The 25,474-nt window shown below is 35.3% G+C and overlaps 1 protein-coding gene across 5 annotated transcripts in view; it reads left to right on the top strand.

Moving 5' to 3' along the window:
- The window catches only part of LOC148950998 (thioredoxin reductase 1, cytoplasmic-like), a 106,811-nt gene that overhangs the window by 21,824 nt on the left and 59,513 nt on the right, over positions 1-25,474 (top strand). For all 5 annotated transcript variants that reach the window (XM_089090540.1, XM_089090541.1, XM_089090539.1 and 2 more), the window contains one exon: positions 1,585-1,754. In XM_089090540.1, coding sequence (XP_088946666.1) covers positions 1,585-1,754 — 170 coding nt within the window. The remainder of the gene's footprint in view (positions 1-1,584; positions 1,755-25,474) is intronic.

Genomic DNA, 25,474 nt, shown 5'->3' with positions numbered 1-25,474 from the left:
TGTTTTTCATTGACTTTGGTCTTTCAAAATGCAATTCTGGTTATTTCAATGGAATTTTCAAGGGTATTTCCTAAATTTAAGAAATTGATTTCCAGATGTATAAAATCTCATAAATAGGAAATTATAAATGGTATGAGGCTTGGAACACTTTTCTTGTGCCTTATTTGAATTGAAGATCTATTTTGAAATATTTGAATTTTATAAAACAAAGGATGTAGGGCATTGACCTCACTGAACAGTTCACCCCAGTAAAAAAGCACAGCCTGCGAGGAGATACAGGGGCGGATCTGGAGCATAATTTTGGGGGATGCCCAATGTGACATGGGCGCCAGTGAGAAAAATATTGGGGGGGGGGGGGGCAGTGGGACAAAGGTGCCAACAATTGACCAAATTGAAAATTTATTCTTTAAAAGAGCAATAAAAGAAAAAAACAGGATAAGAGGGCGTCAGAAATAAATATTGAGGGGGGAAGGGCCCCCCTGGATCCGCCGGTGAGAAGGCACAGCTATTTCTCCTCCAGAATTACGGATAAAAGGGCTAAGTCTAATTTATGGGCAGACATCCAATAAGTAAATAAAGAAATATATAATTCGATTCCCAATTTGATGTTCTATCCCAATATAATCACAATCGTTGTAATTGTGTCCTAGCTCCTCTTTTCTTAGTGGGGATTGGCCATTGTTTATTTAGGGGATAAATAGTAATTTTTTCTCCAAATTACTGGGGGGGGGAAACTGCCCCTCCCCCCGAAAGGACGCCTGTGGATAGGGGTAAAGTAACCCAACCTTCCTTAATTTGGGCTATACATTTCCATATTAAGGGGGGAGGGGGTACCTAAATATACCCGCTCCCTAATGTCCAAATGTAATAGCCCAAATTATGCAGGTCCAATACATTCTGTCACCGGTCATTTGTCTTAGTGGCTATGAAACCGGTTCTCTGATATTTTACATTCAGCAAACTTCTCGACTGTGTTTTGTATAATAGAGAAGTACCAATAAAACTAACATTAAAGCGGTAACTTTAAACTAAAATTAAAACTCAAAAGAGTCCAAGAATCATTACTTCAACGAAGTTGAACCCGTTTTATTTTAGGTTTTATTTATTTATATACATTGTTTATTGAGAACGGCTTTTAATTTTCAAGGTTTAAGCAAATTTCACTGTCTTAGGTATATTACCTGCAGTAGCTTAATAATCTGGGGGGGGGCAAGGTACCTTAATAGGAATGTCAAAATATAAAATGAGAGGATATAATGTCTGATGTCAGAAAAACTGGAGGGGCAGCTGCCCCCTGCACAGGCCTGGAACCACCACTGATTCCCTTTCGTTTTACTTGTTTCTTTAAAATTATATCTAGTTTTGATTTTAATAAGGGATTTAGAGTCGATAGTTTTACCCAAGAAAGAATAGGATCTCCTCTTGAAGCCCGACATTTTTGAACATTTCCATGTCCTGAATTTGTTGTATATTGTGCTATTTTTGTGTTTTTTTATTTGGGCTCTCCTAGGTAATGTTCTCCGTACAGCCGCAGTAAATCATTGTCTCAAACTGTTTATACTTTCAATTCTTTTTATTTTGAAGGTTTCGCAAGGAAAAAAACAATTCTCGAAACTGGAGTGATTAAAGTATCCGTAAGAACAGCGAAGATGCCTCCTGTCAAGGAAAATGGCATAGCGGACCTCATCGAGAAATATTTACAAGAAAACCGAGTTGTGATTTTCAGCAAAAGTTTTTGTCCTTACTGCAATAGGGTAAGTTTTTTGTAAAGTATGTTATGTACATACACATACCTGGCCACAGGTAGGGAATTTCCTGACTTAGATTGGTCCCCCATAGAAAATAAATGATGTTTGGACCTATGTCTGAATTTTCCACCTCGCGATATGTTGGGCAAGGGGTGAGTCCCCTATTCTATCGTATAAGCAGCTCCTCTACAACATTTACTTTGAAACAAATAAGAGAAACTGGTTGAGACGGCGGAATGTTTGAGTCTAAAAACGCTGTTTTCGATAATATCATATTTCTGTCTCCATCAAGATCCTCCAGTTATCTCCCAGATAGATATTCTGACTTTTGTGATTGTTGCCCCCCCCCTCCGATCTGTAATATAATTACGATTTTCAGCCCATTACACTATTTTTTTCATACAAACCAGTTTTATTAGCGCTTTATCCCAATTCAAATTCCCCATTACAAACGCTGCGCATATGCCTCTTACACATTGAGTTTTGACAAGGGCTATAATAGCCTATTTTTATCCCAGACTATTTTTTTGTGAGTTAGTAACTTTTTGTCCACGACCATAGACAGGGACGTCACGTTTGGGAGGAGGGACACCCCCCTCCCTCAATGAATGTTTTCAGCCAGTCGTTATTGCCACATAACGCAGAACAAAATGCAGATTTGATCTGGTTTGATGTCAGGTTTGATCTTCCATCCTCTGGGTTGGATCCCCCCCACCCCACCAAAAAAAAGAATCTGGCGCCCTCATTTGTTTTTTCTCTTTTTTTTCAAGTAAACCTGTCAATTTTGTCAATTATTGGCGTCCTTGTCACATAGCCCCCCCCCCCCCTTACGATCTTACTCTAGATCCACCTTTGGTACACCATGCCTTCTTAGAGCATTTATGCCGAGTTTTGACAAGGAAATTTTGACAAGGAATCATATTCTCCTGAGACCTGTAACGAGTTGAAAAAAAAACATATTTAATGTTAATAAGCTTTTTAAAAAATCTGATCCCCTACCTCGACCCTTAGGGAAACTCTAGAAGTGTGGACATTGGGTCCGAATTGTTCTGCATTTTGAGCACAACCACCTTCACTTTATACAACATCCTGGTCACCTGCACCAAGCGACATTTTTCAAGTCACAGAATTCTAGTAAACTCATTGATTGTGGTGGAGGAATTCGTTAGTTTTTCATGCTCAAGTCACGGTTCGGAATTTCACCTTGAAGCTCTTCCTCGTTATTATATTGAAATCGTACCTCTGTGCTTCCACAACTAAGCATAAACTTGGCAAAACTGTAATGAAAATTGATGAGCCGTTTTATAGCATCAGAAACTTCTGGGCCATGACCCTTCACCTCACTGAAGGTATCGTCTAGGGCTGCATCAACAAAATTATGAAACAGACGCTCCGTCCTCTTTTTTTGTAAGGATTTCAAAACAATAATAGCTCACCATGCAGTCCACATGTTCTGAGATAAGCATAATACAGTGCCCGCTGACAAGCCATGTACCTGGAGATTTTTTTCCAAAGTGCTGGCTACCTAGTAGAGTTGAAAGTCAAGAATGAGCCCTGAGGAGCTGGCTAGTGCAAGATTTTTCGGTCCAATGGGATTAGGATTGTTGGAGAATTACTGCCTCAGAGTTCATGTACCGTAGAAAGGTATCATCTACTTATAAGTGGAGCAGTTCCTGCTTTGGGGAGAATGTAGACAGTTGTTCGTGAAGTTTTCAAGGACTGACTGCGCCTTCCAAAGTCCATTTTTTGGCTTTTTCGTCGTCTGTAACTTGTGGACCAATAACAAACTTCGAATTTGACCAGATCATGAAGAATATATGCCTATTATCTTTGCGATATGGGTTTTGACTAGTATATTCGGATACAGGAAAACTTGAGATCTCCATTAGGGTTACAACCCCAACAAAAATCTTGAGTACGTCTGAAATAGCATTCCAGCTTTTATGGTTGACTAATTGATAGTTGTAGTTCATGCAAAAAGCGGTTTCACTCGAAAAAGCTCTCGGGATAATACTACAAAAAGGATTCCAGTTATCATGGATCTGGAAATAGACTGGGCTTAATTGTAAACGACTTTGCTTCCTGCTTTTGAAGAACATACAATCATACCGTTAAATAGAATCGGTTCAAATTCTGGTTTCAGGTCGACTCGCTATTCGTCACCATAATTATGTTTGACCAAGCAGTTGTATTGAACGGTAAATATCTGTGTTGTTTGTTTTCAATACGGACTATAGAAACAACAGATTATAAAAGTCCTCCGAGACCAAAAAAATAATTACATAGGTAACTGAGAAAACTTTTCCAAGGAGAGAGGGGGGGGGGGGGGAGTGAGTCACTGCAAAACTTTCTGGATGGCGGGAGGAAAAGTTTAAAAAAAATTCGCGCTTCATAAATTTCTTATTCTTTCAAAATAAATAAAAATCATTTTTGTTTGTTAGGTTTTCTAAAAGGGGGAGGGGGTAGGGACGGGTCATATTTACATTTATACCGATATCATATTTACCGATATTTACATTTATGAGCAATCATAACCCGATATAGTTGAAGACAAACTGACACTTAGACTTTGCTTGTGACGACCAGGGAATGATTTTTCGTATTTTTGTGCTATAGGGATTCTTATATCTCAACAAACAGAGGTCTTTTGAAAACTAAAGGAGTTTGCTAGCTTCTCGTATTTCCCTTGCTCAAGAAAAACTCTTATCCTGGACGTTTGTGGTCAAAATCAGAGTCAATATTTCGATCATAATAATTCGTTTAGTAAACAAGTTATAATCTCGGTTGTAACAGCAGGAGGCTGTATAAACGCAAACAAATTTTTGAATTATAGTTAGAATATGGTCAGCCTAAGAAAAAAACAAACTACCCGAGTGGTTTGAACGCTAGATTTGAAATCCTGTATCTGCAAGGGTAGGGGTTCGAGTCCTAGTATCGCTGATTCTTAGGTTTGAAACAGTGGTAAGCGGTGTGACTCTGTAACCTCAGCCAGAGTCGATCCAGCTCCAAACGGGTACCTGGAGAAATCTGGAGGAATACCACGGAAAGTTTGAATGTTTTGCCCCCAATCACACATTACACTCCCTGCCTAAGTCAAAGAATCAGGAGAAGGCGTGCAAAAAGTGGGTTAAGCTGGTAACCATGCTTCTCGGCGGTTTTCATGGCTTAGTGAGATTTGTCGGCAGATAATTTCAGAAAATGCATGTGCTTCTACTATTTCCGAATTTTTGGAGATTCACCGAAAATATACTTTGTTACTGTTCTGCAGATTTTACAAAAAAAAAAAACACTTTTTGATCAAAGCAAAGCGATCAAAAACAGGTTGTGTCGCTAAATTGTCAGCAACTATTGGAATTTGATCGGGCTTTGTTACTGGCTGCTTTGGAACTTTTTGCATAGCGCCGATTACTTTTTTACGTTTGCATAGCGTTGGTCCGCACCGGCGCTATGCAAACCATTGGTCAGCATGCGAAAAAGTTTTTTTAAATTTTTTTTTAAAAGAAATTTTTTCTTTGTAATATTTACAGAGAAATCGAATTTTTATTAATTTTGACAAATTCGCATCATAACTTTAGGCTCGAATGGGTCAAATTTGTCTTGAAAGTGTGTAACCATGGAAAATTGGACCAGTTTGTAAATAGCCATATTCTAGTATGGATATTGGAGTTGAAGAAAAAAAAACAACATAAAAGCTAAAAGAATATACCAGTAGAGCTATTCGCTCTTTCTGTAAGTAGTAAGGCAATGCACAGTCCTGGTAGTGATTGCGTAATTTGTCTTACCTCTCGTCTGAGGCATGAATATACAGTGTAGTTTAACCGGTACATTGGCTTACCACGGGTCAGTCACCTATTACTATGAACCGTACATGGCTTGGCAGACAGGTTTTCTATTGTGACACTCATTTTTTGTGTGTCAATCGGTTAGAGAAAGCTGGTGGTTACTCCATATGATAACTTGATTAGTCGGTTTTGTAAAAAACTTGGCAAGCTATAATGTACTCAATTAAGAACCCTAATCAAGATTCTGAGCAGTTCGTAGTCATTACGCGATAGTCAGATACCTAAATTAAGGGCCTATTAATCTTTTTGTATTTACAATTTGTTTAGAATGAAGTGTTTTTTATAGCAGATATCAAGATTCTTAGCAGTTCGTAGTCATTACGCGATAGTCAGATACATAAATTAAGGGCCTATTAATCTTTTTGTATGTACAATTTTTTTAGAATGAAGTGTTTTTTATAGCAGATATCACGATTCTTAGCAGTTCGTAGCCATTACGAGATAGTCAGATACCTAAATTAAGGGACTATAAATCATTTTGTACCTACAATTTGTTTAGAATGAAGTGTTTTTATAGCACATATCAAGATTCTTAGCAGTTCGTAGCCATTACGAGATAGTCAGATACCTAAATTAAGGGCCTATAAATCTTTTTGTACCTACAATTTGTTTAGAATGAAGTGTTTTTTATAGCAGATATCGAGATTCTTAGCAGTTCGTAGCCATTACGAGATAGTCAGATACCTAAATTAAGGGCCTATAAATATTTTTGTACCTACAATTTGTTTAGAATGAAGTGTTTTTTATAGCAGATATCAAGATTCTTAGCAGTTTGTAGGCATTACGAGATAGTCAGACAACTAAATTAAGGGCCTATAAATCTTTTTGTACCTACAATTTGTTTAGAATGAAGTGTTTTTTATAGCAGATATCAAGATTCTTAGCAGTTCTTAGCTATTATGAGATAGTCAGATACCTAAATTAAGGGCCTATAAATCTTTTTGTATTTACAATTTGTTTAGAATGAAGTGTTTTTTATAGCAGATATCAAGATTCTTAGCAGTTCGTAGCCATTACGAGATAGTCAGTTAACTAAATTAAGAGCCTATAAATATTTTTTTACATACAATTTGTTTAGAATGAAGTGTTTTTTATATCAGATATCAAGATTCCTAGCAGTTCGTACCCATTGCGAGATAGTCAGATACCTAAATTAAGGGCCTATAAATCTTTTTGTTCGTACAATTTGTTTAGAATGAAGTTTTTTTTATATCAGATATCAAGATTCTTATCAGTTTGTAGTCATTACGAGATAGTCAGATACCTAAATAAAGGGCCTATAAATCCTTTTCTACCTAATATTTGTTTAGAATGAAGTGTTTTTTATAGCAAATATGAAGATTATTAGCAGTTCTTAGATATTATGAGATAGCCAGAACCCTAAATTAAGGGCCTATTAATATTTTTGTTTTTACAATTTGTTTAGAATGAAGTGTTTTTTATAGGAGATATCAAGATTCTTACCAATTTGTAGCCATTACGAGATAGTCAGATACCTAAATTAAGGGCCTATAAATCCTTTTGTTCGTACAATTTGTTTAGAATGAAGTGTTTTTTATAGCAGATATCAAGATTCTTAGCAGTTCTTAGCCATTACGAGATAGTCAGATACCTAAATTAAGGGCCTATAAATCCTTTTGTACCTACAATTTGTTTAGAATGAAGTGTTTTTTATAGCACATATAAAGATTCTTAGCAGTTCGTAGTCATTACGCGATAGTCAGATACCTAAATTAAGGGCCTATTAATCTTTTTGTATTTACAATTTGTTTAGAATGAAGTGTTTTTTATAGCAGAAATCAAGATTCTTATCAGTTTGTAGCCATTGGGGATGGGGTGATGACAGAGTGGATGTCTTAGATGTGGATGTCTTAGACTAGTGATAGTGCTGTACTGTGGTACTAATTTCTTTTTAAAAACAAAAATTAATTATTTTAAAATAAAGTTTTAACAATAACTGTCTGAAAAGTTTTTTTTTTTTTGGGGGGGTGGGGGCGATGACAGAGTGGTGATCGTAGACTAGTCATAGTGCTGTACTCTGGCATGAATTGCTTTCGAAAATCCGGATGAATTATTTGAAAATAAAGTTTTAACAAGAAATGTCTTAAAAGTATTTTTTTTGGGGGGATCTGAGCTAATTAGGGTTTTTGACCGTAAACTCTAGTTTTTTTGCAAGAAAATTATGGAAAATACAATTCTCTGGTTCAAATGTGAAACTTAAGTCCTTTTTAGCATCGAAAAAATTAACTATTTCTGTAAAATCTGAGCTAATAAGGGTTTTTGGCCGTAAACTCTAGTTTTTTTTGCAAGAAAATTATGGAAAATACTATTCTCTGGTTCAAATGTGAAACTTAAGTTCATTTTTGGATCGAAAAAATAAAGTATTTCCGTAAAATCTGAGCTAAAAAGGGTTTTTGACCGTAAACTCTAGTTTTTTACAAGAAAATTATGAAAAATACAATTCTCTGGTTCATAGGTGAAACTTAAGTCCATTTTTGGTTCGAAAAATAAAACTATTTCTGTAAAATCTGAGCTAATAAGGGTTTTTGACTGTAAACTCTAGTTTGTTGAAATAAAATTATGGAAAATACAAATCTCTGGTTCAAATGTGAAACTTAATTCCTTTTTTGGATTTAAAAGTAAAAATATATCCGTAAAATATTAACTAATAATTCGATTTTTTGTAATAAAAACAAAATATTTTTTTTTTTAAACTTCAAAATTTTTAAACTTTGTTTATTTTTTTATTTTTGCATCTATCTTAAAATGTCAAAGTATGGTTACGGTTCTAACAATTTTGCTCTATGATTGGTCAGAGACACGATGTCGCTTTCCCAATGGTATTCTATGACCGCTTATCGTCACTACCTAGTCCACTGCATGTATTAAATCAGTATTTTTTACACAGTGGAACGATAAACAAATAATTCATATCTTTTTAAAAAGAAAGTGAAGATGGAACATTTTAATAGAGTGTGTTCACATAACAAGGTTATTGTAGCATTGAATGCCGACAAGGAGAAGTATTTAAACTATGAAACAAGTACAAGTGGTAGCACTATTGGAAATGTATGCATGCATTGTCATGACAGTAAGGAATTAAATTTCTTTGGGATACCGAAAAAATTCAACTCTTATGATGGTTGTTATGCGAGATTGCGATTTCAAGAGATGATTGCACTCAAAGAGAATGCTAAAATAAAAATAATTGTCGATGATAGAGGACAACTCCTTGCTACTGCTGCAGGTAGCACAGTACCTACGGATACACCCAATCATCAGCTTTCGGTTATTAGCATTCAACGGAAGACTAATAAAAGAAAGGCCTACTCTGCTACTAATATCTTAAACCATATCTTGTTTACGTGCCGAAACTGCTACCTGTGTAAAAATAATGTGTTAATAGACAGTGAAATTGCAAGAAAAATAAAAATGGCATTGTCAAAAAATATCACTACGGAATATAAAGATGAAACGATGAAGAACAAAGCACCAGCAAACATTACTGGCATTGATCAAACAGTCAATGAATCAAATAATAGCAAAGACGAAAAGCATATTGAGCGTGTTCATGAGACACCAGTAAAAAATGTGTATGATTCATAATGGAATAATGATTATTCTACTGATTACGAACTAAGAGAAGACAATAACTACAATATCAAGAGAGAACATGGTGAACTATTTTATGGAACAGATTCAAAATGTCCAAAGTTAATCATTGATATTAATAATGTATCATAATATATTTTTGTATTAATATTCTACATAGCATTATTTCATTAAAAGTATTACATTGTTACGTGTTCATTATTTTTTGGAGTAAGCTAGCATATCAAGCGTTTAGAATGTATATTAAAACATTGGAGATGTAGGAAAAGGAATTTGCCTACATCTATTGTCAGACACACTATTTCCGTAAAATCTGAGCTATTAAGGGTTTTTTGACTGTAAACTCTAGTTTTTTGTAAGAAAATTATGGAAATACAATTCTCTGGTTCAAATGTGGAACTTAAGTCTATTTTTGGATTGAAAAATAAAACTGTTTCCGTAAAATCTGAGCTAATAAGGCTTTTTCAATCGTAAACTCTAGTTTCTTGTAAGAAAATTATGTAAAATACATTTTTGTACGTATCTTAAAATGCCGAAATATGATTCTTGAATTCACCTCTTGAATACACAATACAGAAATTATAAAAAAAATTGTAATTTCCAGACTTCATTTGCAAGCAATAGATACCGAGAGTTCTATGACTCCTCCCCGCAATGACTTCTAAGGGTTTATTGTCTGAAGGGTTTGACTAGTCTGAAGTTGATTGTCTGAAAAGTATTTTTTTTTGGGGGGGGGGAGATACACGATTGGCTGAAACAAAAGCAGAACTTCTAAAATCACAACAACTGAAGATCAGTAAATAATTCCGTTGTTTTTTGTTGTTTTTTTTGTTAAACACGATTGGCTGAAATTAAAGCAGAACTTTTAAAATCACAACAACTAAAGATCAGTAAATAATTCCTTTGTTTTTTGTTTTTTTTTGTTAAACACAATTGGTTGAAACAAAAATAGAACTTTTAAAATCACAACAACTGAAGGTCAGTAAATAATTCCATGTTTTTTTTGTTTAAACACGATTGATTGAAATAAAAGAGGAACTTTTAAAATCAAAACAACTGAAGGTCATTAAATAAAAAAAAAACTAAAATAATGTCATGAAATCACCATGCAAAGTCGACATAACTTTATTTCATTTTTTAAGGTTCATATAGACGAGGTTACGTGCGCGCACGTAACCTCGTCTAAATGAACCTTAAAAAATTAAATAAAGCTCTGTCGACTTTGCATGTTTATTTCATGACATTATTTTAGTTTGTTTTTTTTATTTACTGACCTTCAGTTGTTGTGATTTTAAAAGTTCCTCTTTTATTTCAATCAATCGTGTTTAACAAAAAAAAACAATGGAATTATTTACTGACCTTCAGTTGTTGTGATTTTAAAAGTTCTACTTTTGTTTTAACCAATTGTGTTTAACAAAAAAAAAACAAAAAACAACGGAATTATTTACTGATCTTCAGTTGTTGTGATTTTAGAAGTTCTGCTTTTGTTTCAGCCACTCGTGTATCTCCCCCCCCAAAAAAAATAATTCTCAGAAAATCAACTTCAGACTAACCAGAATTTTTTTTTCTACTCTAAAAATATGCACTAGTCTAATCTAAATTCAACGTAACAACACATGAAGCCAAAATTAAAAGAAAAACCGGTCTAATCTTTTGTTGTGATTTTAAAAGTTCCTCTTTTATTTCAATCAATCGTGTTTAACAAAAAAAAAAACAATGGAATTATTTACTGACCTTCAGTTGTTGTGATTTTAAAAGTTCTGCTTTTGTTTCAACCAATTGTGTTCAACAAAAAAAAACAAAAAAAAACAACAAAGGAATCATTTATTGATCTTTAGTTGTTGTGATTTTAAAAGTTCCGCTTTTATTTCAGCCAATCGTGTTTAACAAAAAAACAAACAACGGAATTATCTACTGATCTTCAGTTGTTGTGATTTTAAAAGTTCTGCTTTTGTTTCAGCCAATCGTGTATCTCCCCCAAAAAAAATACTTTTCAGACAATCAACTTCAGACTAACCAGAATTTGTTTTTCTACTCTAAAAATATACGCTAGTCTCTACTATAGAAAGAAAAACCGGTCTGATCTAAATTCAACGTAGCAACACATGAAGCCAAAATTAAAAGAAAAACCGGTCTAATCTAAATTCAACGTAACAACACATGAAGCCAAAACGAATAGAACTTGGATTTTATGATGTATCCGATAAAAACTTTGAAAATGAATTTATTCTTTCCGGTACTTAGATTGTGTCAACTTTTTCCGATGTATCCGAGAAATGGATGTTGATATTGAATTTAATCACTCTTACACTTAGATTTTGTGAAATTGCTGTATTGTCTGTCTAGGAAGCGACTTCAATCGATAACGAATGTTAATAGAGAGTTTCTTCAATTTTTTTGTTATAATTTCCTATAATAAAATTTCTGTATTGTGTAACCAAGAGATGAATTCGAGAAAGAGTTTGTTGCTTACTTACTTACTTACCTACTTCCTACTTACTTACTTACAATTTTTTCATAATGACATAATGACATATCCAACAACGGATGTTGATAAAGAATTTATTCATTCTGATACCTAGATTTTGTCAATGTTACCCCATGTGTCTGACAATAGATGTATGCAAATTCGTTTTCTCACATCTCCGATAATTTAATAGACATTCTAAACTTTTGATATGCTAGCTTACTCTAAAAATAATGAACAAATAACAATGTAATGCATAATATATTTTTAATGAAATAATGCTATGTAGAATATTAATACAAAATTATATTATGACACATAGTCATACACACGTTCACTCTTAAACATCCAGAAACGATGGTCCCATGATGTAGAATAGTTTTTACCATGTCTTATGCATTTATCACGATCAGGCATGTCCTTAGGTATCCAGTGCGCAAAGAACCTGACCTTGTCTTCAGGACGATGATAAACCCCTTCAAATTTAGGACACTTAAATTCTTCTAGATTGAAAAGTGGAATCCTAGGGTCACAATTTTGAATTAAGACTTTATCTGTAGGTACATTACCCTTTACATGGAGTGCTTCAACCCCGAAAAAGCTGCAAATTTCACTGACTTCCTCCTGGACATTTCTCAGTTCCTGACCACTATTATTAAGTGGTGTAATCACTCTATCATAGAATCCCAGTCTGTTCATATGATGTAATGTAGTACTCCACAAGCTTTTATCATACTCAAACATGTTATAGTTCACCATCCAATGATAAAAGTCAATTTCTTCGAGTTCCATTGACAATAATAAAAATGCACATTCAAATATAACACCAAAAGATGATTTTTCAAACCGATAAATTCTGTGTCGTACATTCCTATCATCTTGGAAGCTATTAATGTAGTTGTTAAGAAGAGAAATACATCATCAAACTTTTATATCGTCGCTCAAGGTTGAATGGAGTTATGGCTAGGGGGATGACTCCTAAAACCATCTGAATTCATCGTGGGGAGGAGTCATAAAACCCTTAGAAGTCATTGCGGGGAGGAGTCATAGAACTCTCGGTATCTATTGCTTGCAAATGAAGTCTGGAAATTACAATTTTTTTTTATAATTTCTGTATTGTGTATTCAAGAGGTGAATTCAAGAATGATATTTTGTCATTTTAAGATACGTACAAAAATGTATTTTACATAATTTTCTTACAAGAAACTAGAGTTTACGGTCGAAAAAGCCTTATTAGCTCAGATTTTACGGAAATAGTTTTATTTTTCGATCCTAAAATAGACTTAAGTTCCACATTTGAACCAGAGAATTGTATTTCCATAATTTTCTTACAAAAAACTAGAGTTTACAGTCAAAAAACCCTTAATAACTCAGATTTTACGGAAATAGTGTGTCTGACAATAGATGTAGGCAAATTCCTTTTCCTACATCTCCGATGTTTTAATATACACTCTAAACGCTTGATATGCTAGCTTACTCTAAAAAATAATGAACACGTAACAATGTAATATTTTTAATGAAATAATGCTATGTAGAATATTAATACAAAAATATATTATGATACATTATTAATATCAATTATTAACTTTGGACATTTTGAATCTGTTCCATAAAATAGTTCACCATGTTCTCTCTTGATATTGTAGTTATTGTCTTCTCTTAGTTCGTAATCAGTAGAATAATCATTATTCCATTATGAATCATACACATTTTTTACTGGTGTCTCATGAACACGCTCAATATGCTTTTCGTCTTTGCTATTATTTGATTCATTGACTGTTTGATCAATGCCAGTAATGTTTGCTGGTGCTTTGTTCTTCATCGTTTCATCTTTATATTCCGTAGTGATATTTTTTGACAATGCCATTTTTATTTTTCTTGCAAGTTCACTGTCTATTAATACATTATTTTTACACAGGTAGCAGTTTCGGCACGTAAACAAGATATGGTTCACGATATTAGTAGCAGAGTAGGCCTTTCTTTTATTAGCCTTCCGTTGAATGCTAATACCCGAAAGCTGATGATTGGATGTATCCGTAGGTAATGTGTTACCTGCAGCAGTAGCAAGGAGTTGTCCTCTATCATCAGCAATTATTTTTATGTTAGCATTCTCTTTGAGTGCAATCATCTCTGGAGATTTCAATCTCGCATAACCATCATCATAAGAGTTGAATTTTTCGGTATTCCAAAGAAATTTAATTCCTTACCCTCATGACAATGAATGCATACATTTCCAATAGTGCTACCACTTGTACTTGTTTCATAGTTTAAATACTTCTCCTTGTCGGCATTCAATGCTACAATAACCTTTTTATGTGAACACACTCTATTAAAATGTTCCATATTCACTTTCTTTTTATAAAGATATGACTTATGTGTTTATCGTTCCACTGTGTAAAAAATACTAATTTAATGCATCCAGTAGACTAGGTAGTGACGATAAGCGGTCATAGAATACCATTGGGAAAGCCACATCGTGTCTTTGACCAATCATAGAGCACACTTGTTAGAACCATAAGCATACTTTGACATTTTAAGATAGATACAAAAAGAAAAAAATAAATAAAGTTGAAAAATTTCGAAGTTTAAAAAAAAAAATAGTTTGTTTTTATGAAAAAAATATTGAATTATTAGTTCAGATTTTACGGATAGTTTTATTTTTCAATCCAGAAAATGACTTAAGTTTCACATTTGAACCAGAGAATTGTATTTTCCATAATTTTCTTTCAACAAACTAGAGTTTACAGTCAAAAACCCTTATTAGCTCAGATTTTACAGAAATATTTTTATTTTTCGAACCAAAAATGGACTTAAGTTTCACCTATGAACCAGAGAATTGTATTTTCCATAATTTTCTTGCAAAAAACTATAGTTTACGGTCAAAAACCCTTATTAGCTCAGATTTTACGGAAATAGTTTATTTTTTCGATCCAAAAATGGACTTAAGTTCACATTTGAACCAGAGAATTGTATTTTCCATAATTTTCTTGCAAAAAACTAGAGTTTACGGTCAAAAACCCTTATTAGCTCAGATTTTACAGAAATAGTTAATTTTTTCGATCCTAAAAAGGACTTACGTTTCATATTTGAACCAGAGAATTGTATTTTCCATAATTTTCTTGCAAAAAAAAACTAGAGTTTACGGTCAAAAACCCTAAATAGCTCAGATTCCCCACAAAAAAAATACTTTTCAGACATTTCTTGTTAAAACTTTATTTTCAACTAATTCATCCGGGTTTTCGAAAGCAGTTCATGCCAGAGTACAGCACTATAACTAGTCTAAGACATCCACTCTGTCATCGCCCCCACCCCCCAAAAAAAATACTTTTCAGACATTTCTTGTTAAAACTTTATTTTCAACTAATTCATTTGGGTTTTCACAAGAAATTCGTACCAAAGTACAGCACTATCACTAGTCTAAGACATCCACATCTAAGACATCCACTCTGTCATCACCCCATCCCCAATGGCTACAAACTGATAAGAATCTTGATATCTGCTATAAAAAAACACTTTCTTCTAAACAAATTGTAAATACAAAAAGATTAATAGGCCCTTAATTTAGGTATCTGACTATCGCGTAATGACTACGAACTGCTAAGAATCTTTATATGTGCTATAAAAAACACTTCATTCTAAACAAATTGTAGGTACAAAAGTATTTATATGCCCTTAATTTAGGTATCTGACTATCTCGTAATGGCTATGAACTGCTAATAATCTTGATATCTGCTATAAAAAACACTTAATTCTAAACAAATTGTACGAACAAAAAGATTTATAGGCCCTTACTTTAGGTATCTGACTATCTCGTAATGGCTACGAACTGCTAAGAATCTTGATATCTGCTATAAAAAACACTTCATTCTAAACAAATTGTAGGTACAAAAATATTTATAGGCCCTTAATTTAGGTATCTGACTCTCGTAATGGCTACGAACTGCTAAGAATCTTGATATCTGCTATAAAAACACTTCATTCTAAACAAATTGTAAATACAAAAAGATTTATAGTCCCTTAATTTAGGGGTCTGGCTATCTCATAATAGCTAAGAACTGCTAAGAATCTTGATATCTGCTATAAAAAACACTTCATTCTAAACAAATTGTAGGTAGAAAAGGATTTATAGGCCCTTAATTTAGGTATCTGACTATCTCGTAATGCCTACAAACTGATAAGAATCTTGATATCTGCTATAAAAAACACTTCATTCTAAACAAATTGTAGGTAAAAAAATATTTATAGGCCCTTAATTTAGGTATCTGACTATCTCGTAATGGCTACGAACTGCTAAGAATCTTGATATCTGCTATAAAAAACACTTCATTCTAAACAAATTGCAAATACAAAAATATTTATAGGCCCTTAATTTAGGTATCTGACTATCTCCTAATAGCTAAGAACTGCTAAGAATCTTGATATCTGCTATAAAAAACACTTCATTCTAAACAAATTGTAGGTACAAAAAGATTTATAGGCCCTTAATTTAGGTGTCTGACTATCTCGTAATGCCTACAAACTGCTAAGAATCTTGATATGTGCTATAAAAAACACTTCATTCTAAACAAATTGTAGGTACAAAAGGATTTATAGGCCCTTAATTTAGGTATCTGACTATCTCGTAATGGCTACGAACTGCTAAGAATCGTGATATCTGCTATAAAAAACACTTCATTCTAAACAAATTGTAAATACAAAAAGATTAATAGGCCCTTAATTTAGGTATATGACTATCTCGTAATGACTACGAACTGCTAAGAATCGTGATATCTGCTATAAAAAACACTTCATTCTAAACAAATTGTAAAAACAAAAAGATTAATAGGCCCTTAATTTAGGTATCTGACTATCGCGTAATGACTACGAACTGCTAAGAATCTTGATATCTGCTATAAAAAACACTTCATTCTAAACAAATTGTAAATACAAAAAGATTTAGGGTTTTTAATTGAGTACATTATAGCTTGCCAAGTTTTTTAAAAAACCGACTAATCAAGTTATCATATGGAGTAACCACCAGCTTTCTCTAACCAATTGACACACAAAAAATGAGTGTCACAATAGAAAACCTGTCTGCCAAGCCATGTACGGTTCATAGTAATAGCTAACTGGCCCTGGTAACCCAATGTACCGGTTAAACTACACTGTATATTCATGCCTCAGACGAGAGGTAAGACAAATTACGCAATCACTACCAGGACTGTGCATTGCCTTACTACTACTTCTGTATTCCAATCACCCTTGTTTTAGACCATTTAGAGTAGTCGTTCTTAAAGCACTGGGAAAGAAAGTTCGTTAAATAACGCTAAAGTTTGAATTTTATTCGAATCACAAATCCCTGAATCACAAAGGCCCTTTAATTAGAATAGATAGCTCTTTTGAAAGTACTAAAAAAAAATTTAGCGTAAAGAGCGAGGTATTGACTAGGTGGCAAACCCCGTCGTATGCGCAATAATTTCTGTTCGTTTTATTTTTTAATGTTGCTCCTTACTTTCGGTTGAAAAAACTTGTTTTTTTTTATTTAATTTCTGATCGTTTTTTAAATAATACTGGGAAATCCGGCACCCCCTTCATAGAAAAGTCCCTTCCCCCAAGGAAACATCCTCTATGGAAAGATCCTCCCACGTAATCCCCCTCCTCCGACCCTGCCCCCCATCCAGAAAAAATCCCTCCTGAAAACGTCTATATCAGAGGCAACGCTATAGCGTTGCCTATAGTAAAGCCCATACGGCTCCAATGTTGTATTATTATTATTTAGTGTTATTATTTTTTCCAGAGGCACTTCATATGGAAGGGGTCGTCGTAGAAACTTCAAAGGGGGCTCATTCGATTGGAAATCGAGAGTTCTAGTGCCCTTTTTAATAGTCGAAAGTGATTTGAGGGCAACTAGCCCCCTCCCCACGCCCATCACTCCCCCAAACACATCCAATCAAAATTTTGAGATAGCCATTTTGTACAGCGTAGTTGATTTGCAGATAGAAAATATGTTTTTGAGCAGGACAGTCCCCTACAACTCTCAGGATAAGGGTTTTAAGTTATGCCCTGGGGGCATATAAGGTTTTTATAGAAGGCGTTGTCGTAGAAACTTCAAAAAGGGCTCATTCGATTGGAAATTTAAAGGGAAAAACACATCCAATCAAAATTTTGAGATAGCCATTTTGTTCAGCATTGTCGATTTCCAGACTGAAAATATGTTTTTGAGGAGGACACTCCTCCACAACCCTCGGGGTAAGGGTTTTAAGTTGTGCCCTGGGGGCATATAAGGTTTTTATAGAAGGCGTTGTCGTAGAAACTTCAAAAAACGCTCATTCGATTGGAAATTCAAAGGGCTAGTGCCCTTTTTAATAGTTGAAAGTGATCCGAGGGTAACTAACCCCCCTCTCACGCCCACCTTTTCCCCAAACACATCGAATCAAAATTTTGAGATAGCCATTTTATTAAACGTAGTTTTAAAGTCTGGAAGTTAGGTCTTTGAGGATGACAACTCCCCCACAGCCCTCAGGGCAAGGGTTATAGGTTATGCCCTGGGGGCATATAAGGTTTTGTATGGACAACTTTGTCGTAGAAACTTCAGAAAGGGCTCATTCGATTGGAAATTTAAATGGCTAGTTCCCTTTTCAATAGTCGAAAGTAATTCTAAGGTAACTGACACCCCTTCCGCGCCCACCATTTCCCCAAACACATCCAATCAAAAGTTTGAGAGAGCCATTTTGCTTAAAGTTGCTAAAATTACTGTAAGTTATATGTTCGAATCGGACACTCCCCCCACAGTTTTTAGGGCACCGATTACAGGTTATGACCTGGAGACATGTATGGTATTTAAGGAAGAGACGCATGATTAAATTTCAATAATACCTCATCTGGTTGGAAGTTCAAAGCTCTTGTTCACTTTCTATGCGTTAAAAAATATCAGAGAGTAACCAGCTTCCCCCCCCCCCCAAACCCTTTTTTCGCAAATGCATCTAATAAAAATTTTGAGATAGCCATTTTGTTAAAAATGGTTCAAATATTATGTAATAAAAATCCCTGTGTCGATACAACCCCCCAGGGCCGTAGGGCAGGTGTTTTAAGTTTTGTGCTGGGGGCATACATTATTCTTATGTAAGGTCGGTTCGTAGTGAATTCAAAAAGGACTCATTTGACGGGAAACTGTCAGTTCTAGTTCACTTTTTTAGAGTAAAAAGAGATTCGAGGGCACCTCCCCTCCCCCTTCCACGCCCTTTTTTCTTCAAACCCATCCGATAATAACTTTGAGATAGCTTTTTTTTTAAATAGTTCAAAGACCATATAACGGAAACTCAGGGGTGAACACAGCCCCTCAGGGCCCGAAGGCAGGTGTTATAAGTTGTGCCCTGGGGGATTATACGGTTCTTATTGAAGGGATGTTCGTAAAAAATTCAGAGATGGCTCATTTGAATGGAAATTGAAAGTTCTAGTTCAGATTTTTAGAGTCAAAAGAGATTGGAGGGAAACTAGACCCCCCCCCCCAGGCCCCTGTAATTTTTATTGGAAATTTTTCTAATAAAAATTTTGAAATATCCATTAAGTTAAAAATTGCTCAAAAGTCACATCACAAAAACTCGTCACAACCCCCCAGGGCCCGGGGGCAGGCGTTTTAAGTTATGCCCTGGGCATATAGTGTTTGTATGAAAGGGATGCCCTGAGGGGTCTGGAGGGGGGAGGTTATCATCCTCAAAGACCTAACTTCCAGAACTTTCAACTACTCTGAACAAAATGGCTATCTCAAAATTTTGATTGGATCTGTTTGGGGAAATGGTGGGCGTGGAAGGGGCGTTAGTGACCTTCCAATCACTTTCGGCAATTAAAAAGGGCACAAGCCCTTCCAATTTCCAATCGAATGAGCTCTCTCCGAAGTTTCTACGACAAGTCCTTCAATACGAAGTGCCTTGGTCTTAAAGAAAGAAACCCAAAAGATAAAAAATAAATAAATAATACATTGTGCCAACATCGTTCGTTACTTAGGCAACGCTATTGCGCTGCCTATGTTATGGAACTGCCGGTTTATCAATTATCGTAAGGACTAAAACTGTGTCCTGGTGCCTTACTCCTTACTCAGGAGGGTCAAGACTTTTTTTTCTTTCCGGTTTTAGACTATAAGGTACGCACAAAGAGTGGTTGCTTGAAGATGTGCGAGACACATCTAAAGGAACAGACCTTGGTGATGTAAATTTTTTTTGACTCGCTTTAGTTATATAATGAGTCATATGACGAGCCATGGGAATCATATGACCCACATGAGCCGCATATTTTTACTTTTTTTCAAAACTTGCTCCTGTTCCAGAACTAATCTGCACGCACGTCCCTGGTTGCATGTTTATAACATATAGACAACCGAGATTGCATCCAGTTATATTTCTAAGGTTACAGTCCATCCTCCAGTATACATAAACGAAAGTGTGTAAGACATGTACTCAGGGGCTGAAGCTTGAAGCTTTGAGTTCCAAGCTTATCCCCAAAGTGCTAACACTTTTCTTACGGTTTGATTGTTTTTTAATTTTTCCGCAGAATCTGTCTATTTAAATTTTTACACCCCTCCTTTCCCCTGCACCAAGGAAATTATGTGTTCTTAAACACGCAATTCTGTGACACATACAAAAAATCTGTGTTCTGATATTCAGTATTTCCTAGTAGCTGGTTCATTATGTTTTCCAAGATTTGGCTTGGTTCTTGTGACATTTTGGAATTTCCGTTATTTTCAAAATGTACTATATTCCATCTTTTCACTCGTAAAACTGTTCAGACAATGGATCTCAAGCACAGCACAAAATGAAATAGCTTCGTTTTGTAGCGTCTATTAACTGTTAAAGTTAGAGCAGATAATTGTAAAAATCATGATATTTCTGAGAGGGAAAGGCTGAGACTCCCTCGTACATGCTAATTGAGGCTGCCTTCAGAATCTGGAAGCTTAAAAACCCTCAAGCCAAAAACGCACTGACAGTAAAGAAATTAGCAGATAAAAAATAAATCAGGTATTATCACACACATTCGTAAAAACATAAAATAAGAATTATTTGTACTAAGTTCATATTATGATAAGGAGAGATTAGAAATCGAACCTTGTCCTAATCATTTACTTTGATATTCAAAAGTGAACAATTTTGATAGTCAAGACAGAATTTAAACAATGCGCTATTGTTTGAATTCTCAATGCAACCTCATGTCTCCATTACTTCATCGACATAGTGATAGCAAAAGATGATAAATGAACCGTCTGAGAAATGCGTTCAAACATGATGTGCCCAAAATTGTGGCTAGGGGACCATAAAAAAACGTTGCCCCAAAAGTGTTTTTTCTAAGGTATCATATCCCTCACATGGAAGTGTTTAGATCTCTAAGGTTTCGGGTAATATACAGGGTGGGCGGAAAGTAACTCCCTATTTTAAATTACTTATAAATTGTATATAATTTGTTACTGCTTTGTCATATTTTTATGATTAATTCTCTCAAATGGTACAATTTTATTGATAGTTTTGTTTTTGATTTCTGATAAAACCATAACATGGCTCAGCAGTTAACACTTCAGGAGCGTGCCCAGCTGGCGTCACGATATGAAGTTTGGCAATCTGTCGTACGAGTTCAACGATGGTGGCGGACTATTCATGAACCACGTGCCCAAGTGGAACCAAAAACAATAAGAAACTGTCACGCGAAGCTCATGACCACAGGATTTGCGGTAGATGTTCGCAGAAGTGGACGCCCTTCGACATCCACAACCCAGGAGACAGTGCACGCAGTCCAAGCAATGTTCCAGCGTAGTCCAGGAAAGTCAACTCGCCAGGCAGCTCGGGAAAGTGGACTCACCCGCTACACAGTGCGAACTGTGCTCAAGAAAGAGTTGAACTGGCGTGCGTGGAAGCCGCACTACTGCCAATCACTCTCGGATGAGGACTGTGACATTCGCAAGGAGTTCGGAGAAATCATGCTGGCTTGGCATGAAGAGTGGCCCCATCTCTTCTGCAACATCCTCTGGACTGATGAGGCTGTATTTCACGTCGGAGGCTTTGTCAACCGTCACAACTGCCACTACTGGGCAGGAGAGGATCCTGATGACAGTTGAAAAACAGCAAAATCGACCCAAAGTAACGGTGTGGTGTGGTATCACCTCAGATCGGGTTTTGGGCCCATTTCTTCTGCGCAACACCATGAATGCTGAACGATACCTTGATATGTTGCGTGATAGAGTCTGGCCAGTTGTCAGCACATGGGAGAACATCGACGAGTTGATATTTATGCAAGATGGCGCCCCACCACACTTTGCTCTTGTTGTCCGCGAATGGCTGGATGCTCGCTTTCCGGGGCGTTGGTTGGGACGTCGTGGTCTACATGAATGGCCATCCTGGAGCCCGGATTTGACACCCTGCGACTTTTTTTTTGGGTTGGGTAAAGGAAGAAGTCTACCGCTCCAAACCAAAGACACTCAAAGAACTGGAGGATCGAATAAAGGGAGTCATGTCCACCATCCCAGTGGAGTTTCTGAGAAAGTCAGTGGATGCCATTCCTGAACGTTTGCAGCAGCTGGTGGAAAGATCTGGGGCACATATTGAATTTTAGAGATAACTTACCATTTATGCCTACCTTGTATGATAAATTTTTTTGAGAATAAATAAATATAATGTACATTCTTTTATTAATCAAAATAGGGAGTTGCTTTCCGCCCACCCTGTATAAAAAAGGTAAAGGAAGCGGTGTCGGTTTTACAGTCCAAACTAGTGGCACTGATCTTCCTTTCTTAGAACATCAGTTAGTGCTGACATATGTGGGCTAAATGTGTTATCATTTTCCGATAGAAATAGCTTCACCGTCATTATTTCACCTTTCTGGCTTCTTTTTAAATCCCCCTCCCATAAATTGATCCCACCGATAAGATTATTATTATGTTCCACATGGAGTATCGAACAAGAAATAGAAGCACTAGTACAAATCTTGAGATCTCGAAGTGCGGACCTTGGAGTTGATCTTTGCAGGGTAGATTCCTATCTGTAACATTTGGTGTGATACGTTCACCGAAATTTTTCGAAGAGGAGAAATAAAAATAACTTGTGACAAACAAGATGAAAGTGGTTTAATTAATGGTACTTGTTCATTGTTCAGAAAACACCAAGAATTTGGTTCGCAATATCAGACAATAACCGGTTTATTGCTGTCTATACTCGGAGAGAATTAGCTTCGCCTCAGTGGAAAACCACCATTGTAGCTAGACCCCGGCGCCGCGCCGATGAGGGAAGACCGGCGGCGGTGGGGCAAAAACAGCGCGCCGCCGGTGAGATGACGGCGGTGCGCCGCCGGTAAGATATCGGCGGCGCACCGCCGGCGCGATCAATGTTGACCGCAAACATTAATGTTTTCATCAGTCTTTCTCAAATCACAGCTTAATTTTACAACAGATTCGAGCCTATTCATGAGTTCAAAATTCACAAGTCGCTGACTGGAAACTGGTCTTCTTTGTTATTCATCAAGAGAAGTAGAAATCTGGTAGAAACGAAACGACTGTGACGTTTCAGAACCCTTGCATAATACGAGTAGTTGAAGTATCTATTAGCTACGTATTCTTAACATAAATATTTATCAAAATTAGTAGTTTTTTTTCATCAAGCATTACTGCATACAAAACTTCAAATACCGTACCACAAAATTCGTCAGTTATCTGGGTAAAAACTTTGAATATAACTTTGAACTTAGAAGCTTAATTTTTTCATAATGCTCATTGCCTATATCTGTTTTGTCACCTTTAAAACAGTTGAAATGGGTGACTTTGATATTGATTGTTCTTTTTTGCTCTTTTGGATTCATAAAAAAGCCTTCTTGTATTAAAAACTGTTTTTTAGTAACAAATAAAAAAAAATACATTTTAAAGTTTTTTTTGGCTTCTTTATAGAATATATGTCATGTAGGCTAAGGCTGAACTGCTGCTTTTTTATTGCTTTTGGCTGCTCTTTTGGATATTATTCTTTTTTTCTTTTGGGGATTCATTCTAAATCATAAAATTATAAATACCTAATATCAGTCAAATTATAAACTGCATCTAAAAGGAATAAATTTATCAAATTGAAAAATACATGATGAACACTTCACATGATAACACTTCAATTACAATGAAACAAAAAAAATTTAATAGTTTATTTGGTATGAAAAAAAAATGAAGTACCATAAATTTCCTATGGTAAAAATGAAAAACTCCTCCCTTTTAAATGTAATCAGATGAAAAAATATGCTGACTAAAGTAGCTTTAGAAGGTTATTGATATTTTATTCATAGGCCGTATCTTTTAATTCAAGTAAAGTGTTAGGACACTTAGTATCAGTTATTGAGTTTAAGGTTTGATTTCTAAATGCTCACAAAAATTACCAAATTTAAGAAAGTCGCAACAATAAGTCACCTGTGGTCAAAATACTCAAAGATTGCTCTTTGATCCCCACCCAGGCTCAAAACTTCTACTATGGTCATATCCATGGAAATCTCCATAGAGTTTCTTTTTAAAATAGCTTTCAAACGTAGTTAGGGGTATTTAGCCTTTTTTGATTTTCTTCAAAGCTTTGAAAAAAGTGCTATAATATTCCAAATGTTACATTTGTTATATTTGTGCATATTTTTGGTTATCATTTGTGGGGTGATTGAATTTTTTAAACAACTGTAGATACGTAAGAACGTTGCAACATCTAGTACCCTGAGGTCATAAGACTGTCAAAGACTCCTCTCTGAACCTCCCGAATTGAAAGCTTTTATTATGACCTGGCCTTTTAGTGTAACTTGGGCACTGGACCAAAGGCGCCATTGTCACTCGAGCGCAACATTAGGTGGGGATGTCGATATCGCTGTCGTCACACCAATTCGTTTTAGTGTGAATCTGCCTGGTACTTAAGAATGAATGTTTTCAAAGTAAACCCGTTTCATCAATAAGAAAAAAAAAACGGGTTGGACGCATAATTCCCTTTCCGTTTGGATGATAAAACCATACAAGTGCTGTATTAAGTATAACTCATGAAAATCTTGTTAATTTTTGTCAACTTTTCAACTTTTTGGCATCCCTGCTTACAATAAAAAAAATCAAGGTACTATTACTTAAATATAATAAGTCCCTATGCCCACCCCCTCTGGATACCATCTTGATAGGATACCGTCTCTGCTTTAAATAAAAAAAAAATAATTAACTTATTGGCATCCCTTCTTCAAAAAAAATCGAGGTATTATCATTTAAATATGATAGCTCATCCCCCCCCCCTCTGGATACCACCTTGATATGATGCCGTCTCTGCTTTAAATAAAAAAAAAATTAACTTTTAGGTATCCTTGCTTTTAATAAAAAAAATTTCAAGATATTATAATTTATATATAATACCTCCCCCCCCCCTCTGGATACCATCTTGATAGGATACCGTCTCATCTTTACATTATAAAAATAATTTACTTAATAATTAACTAGGTCACTATATGATTCAAACAAACACGCAAAATAACTTTAAACAGCTTAGTGTTCCTTTAAAAAAAAAATTGAGGGTATGAGTAAAGGGGTACAAAGACAACAACATAAATGTCGAAGTTATTCAGATATACCTCAAATTACTGAAAAACTGAGCCGGAGATGCGCCATGGCATTCATTAAGATTCAAAGAATATAATTAAAAGGCAGCACACACAAAAGCCAAATTAGGCCAGTAGCCTATGAGAAATCGCCTAATATCCAAGACAATGAACACGTCCCAATGGGGGGCCCTGGGTCTGTCAAAATATTTCAATGGTTCTCCAGCGAATTTGATATCGTTTTCTTCTGTTTCCACTTTAAATGA

This window comes from Artemia sp. Qi Xiang Cuo, chromosome 6 (assembly GCF_049724085.1).
Source record: "Artemia sp. Qi Xiang Cuo chromosome 6, ASM4972408v1, whole genome shotgun sequence".
NCBI lineage: Eukaryota > Metazoa > Arthropoda > Branchiopoda > Anostraca > Artemiidae > Artemia > Artemia sp. Qi Xiang Cuo.
The sequence above is the reverse complement of the archived record's forward strand: the minus strand, read 5'-3'. Positions and strand labels throughout refer to the sequence as shown.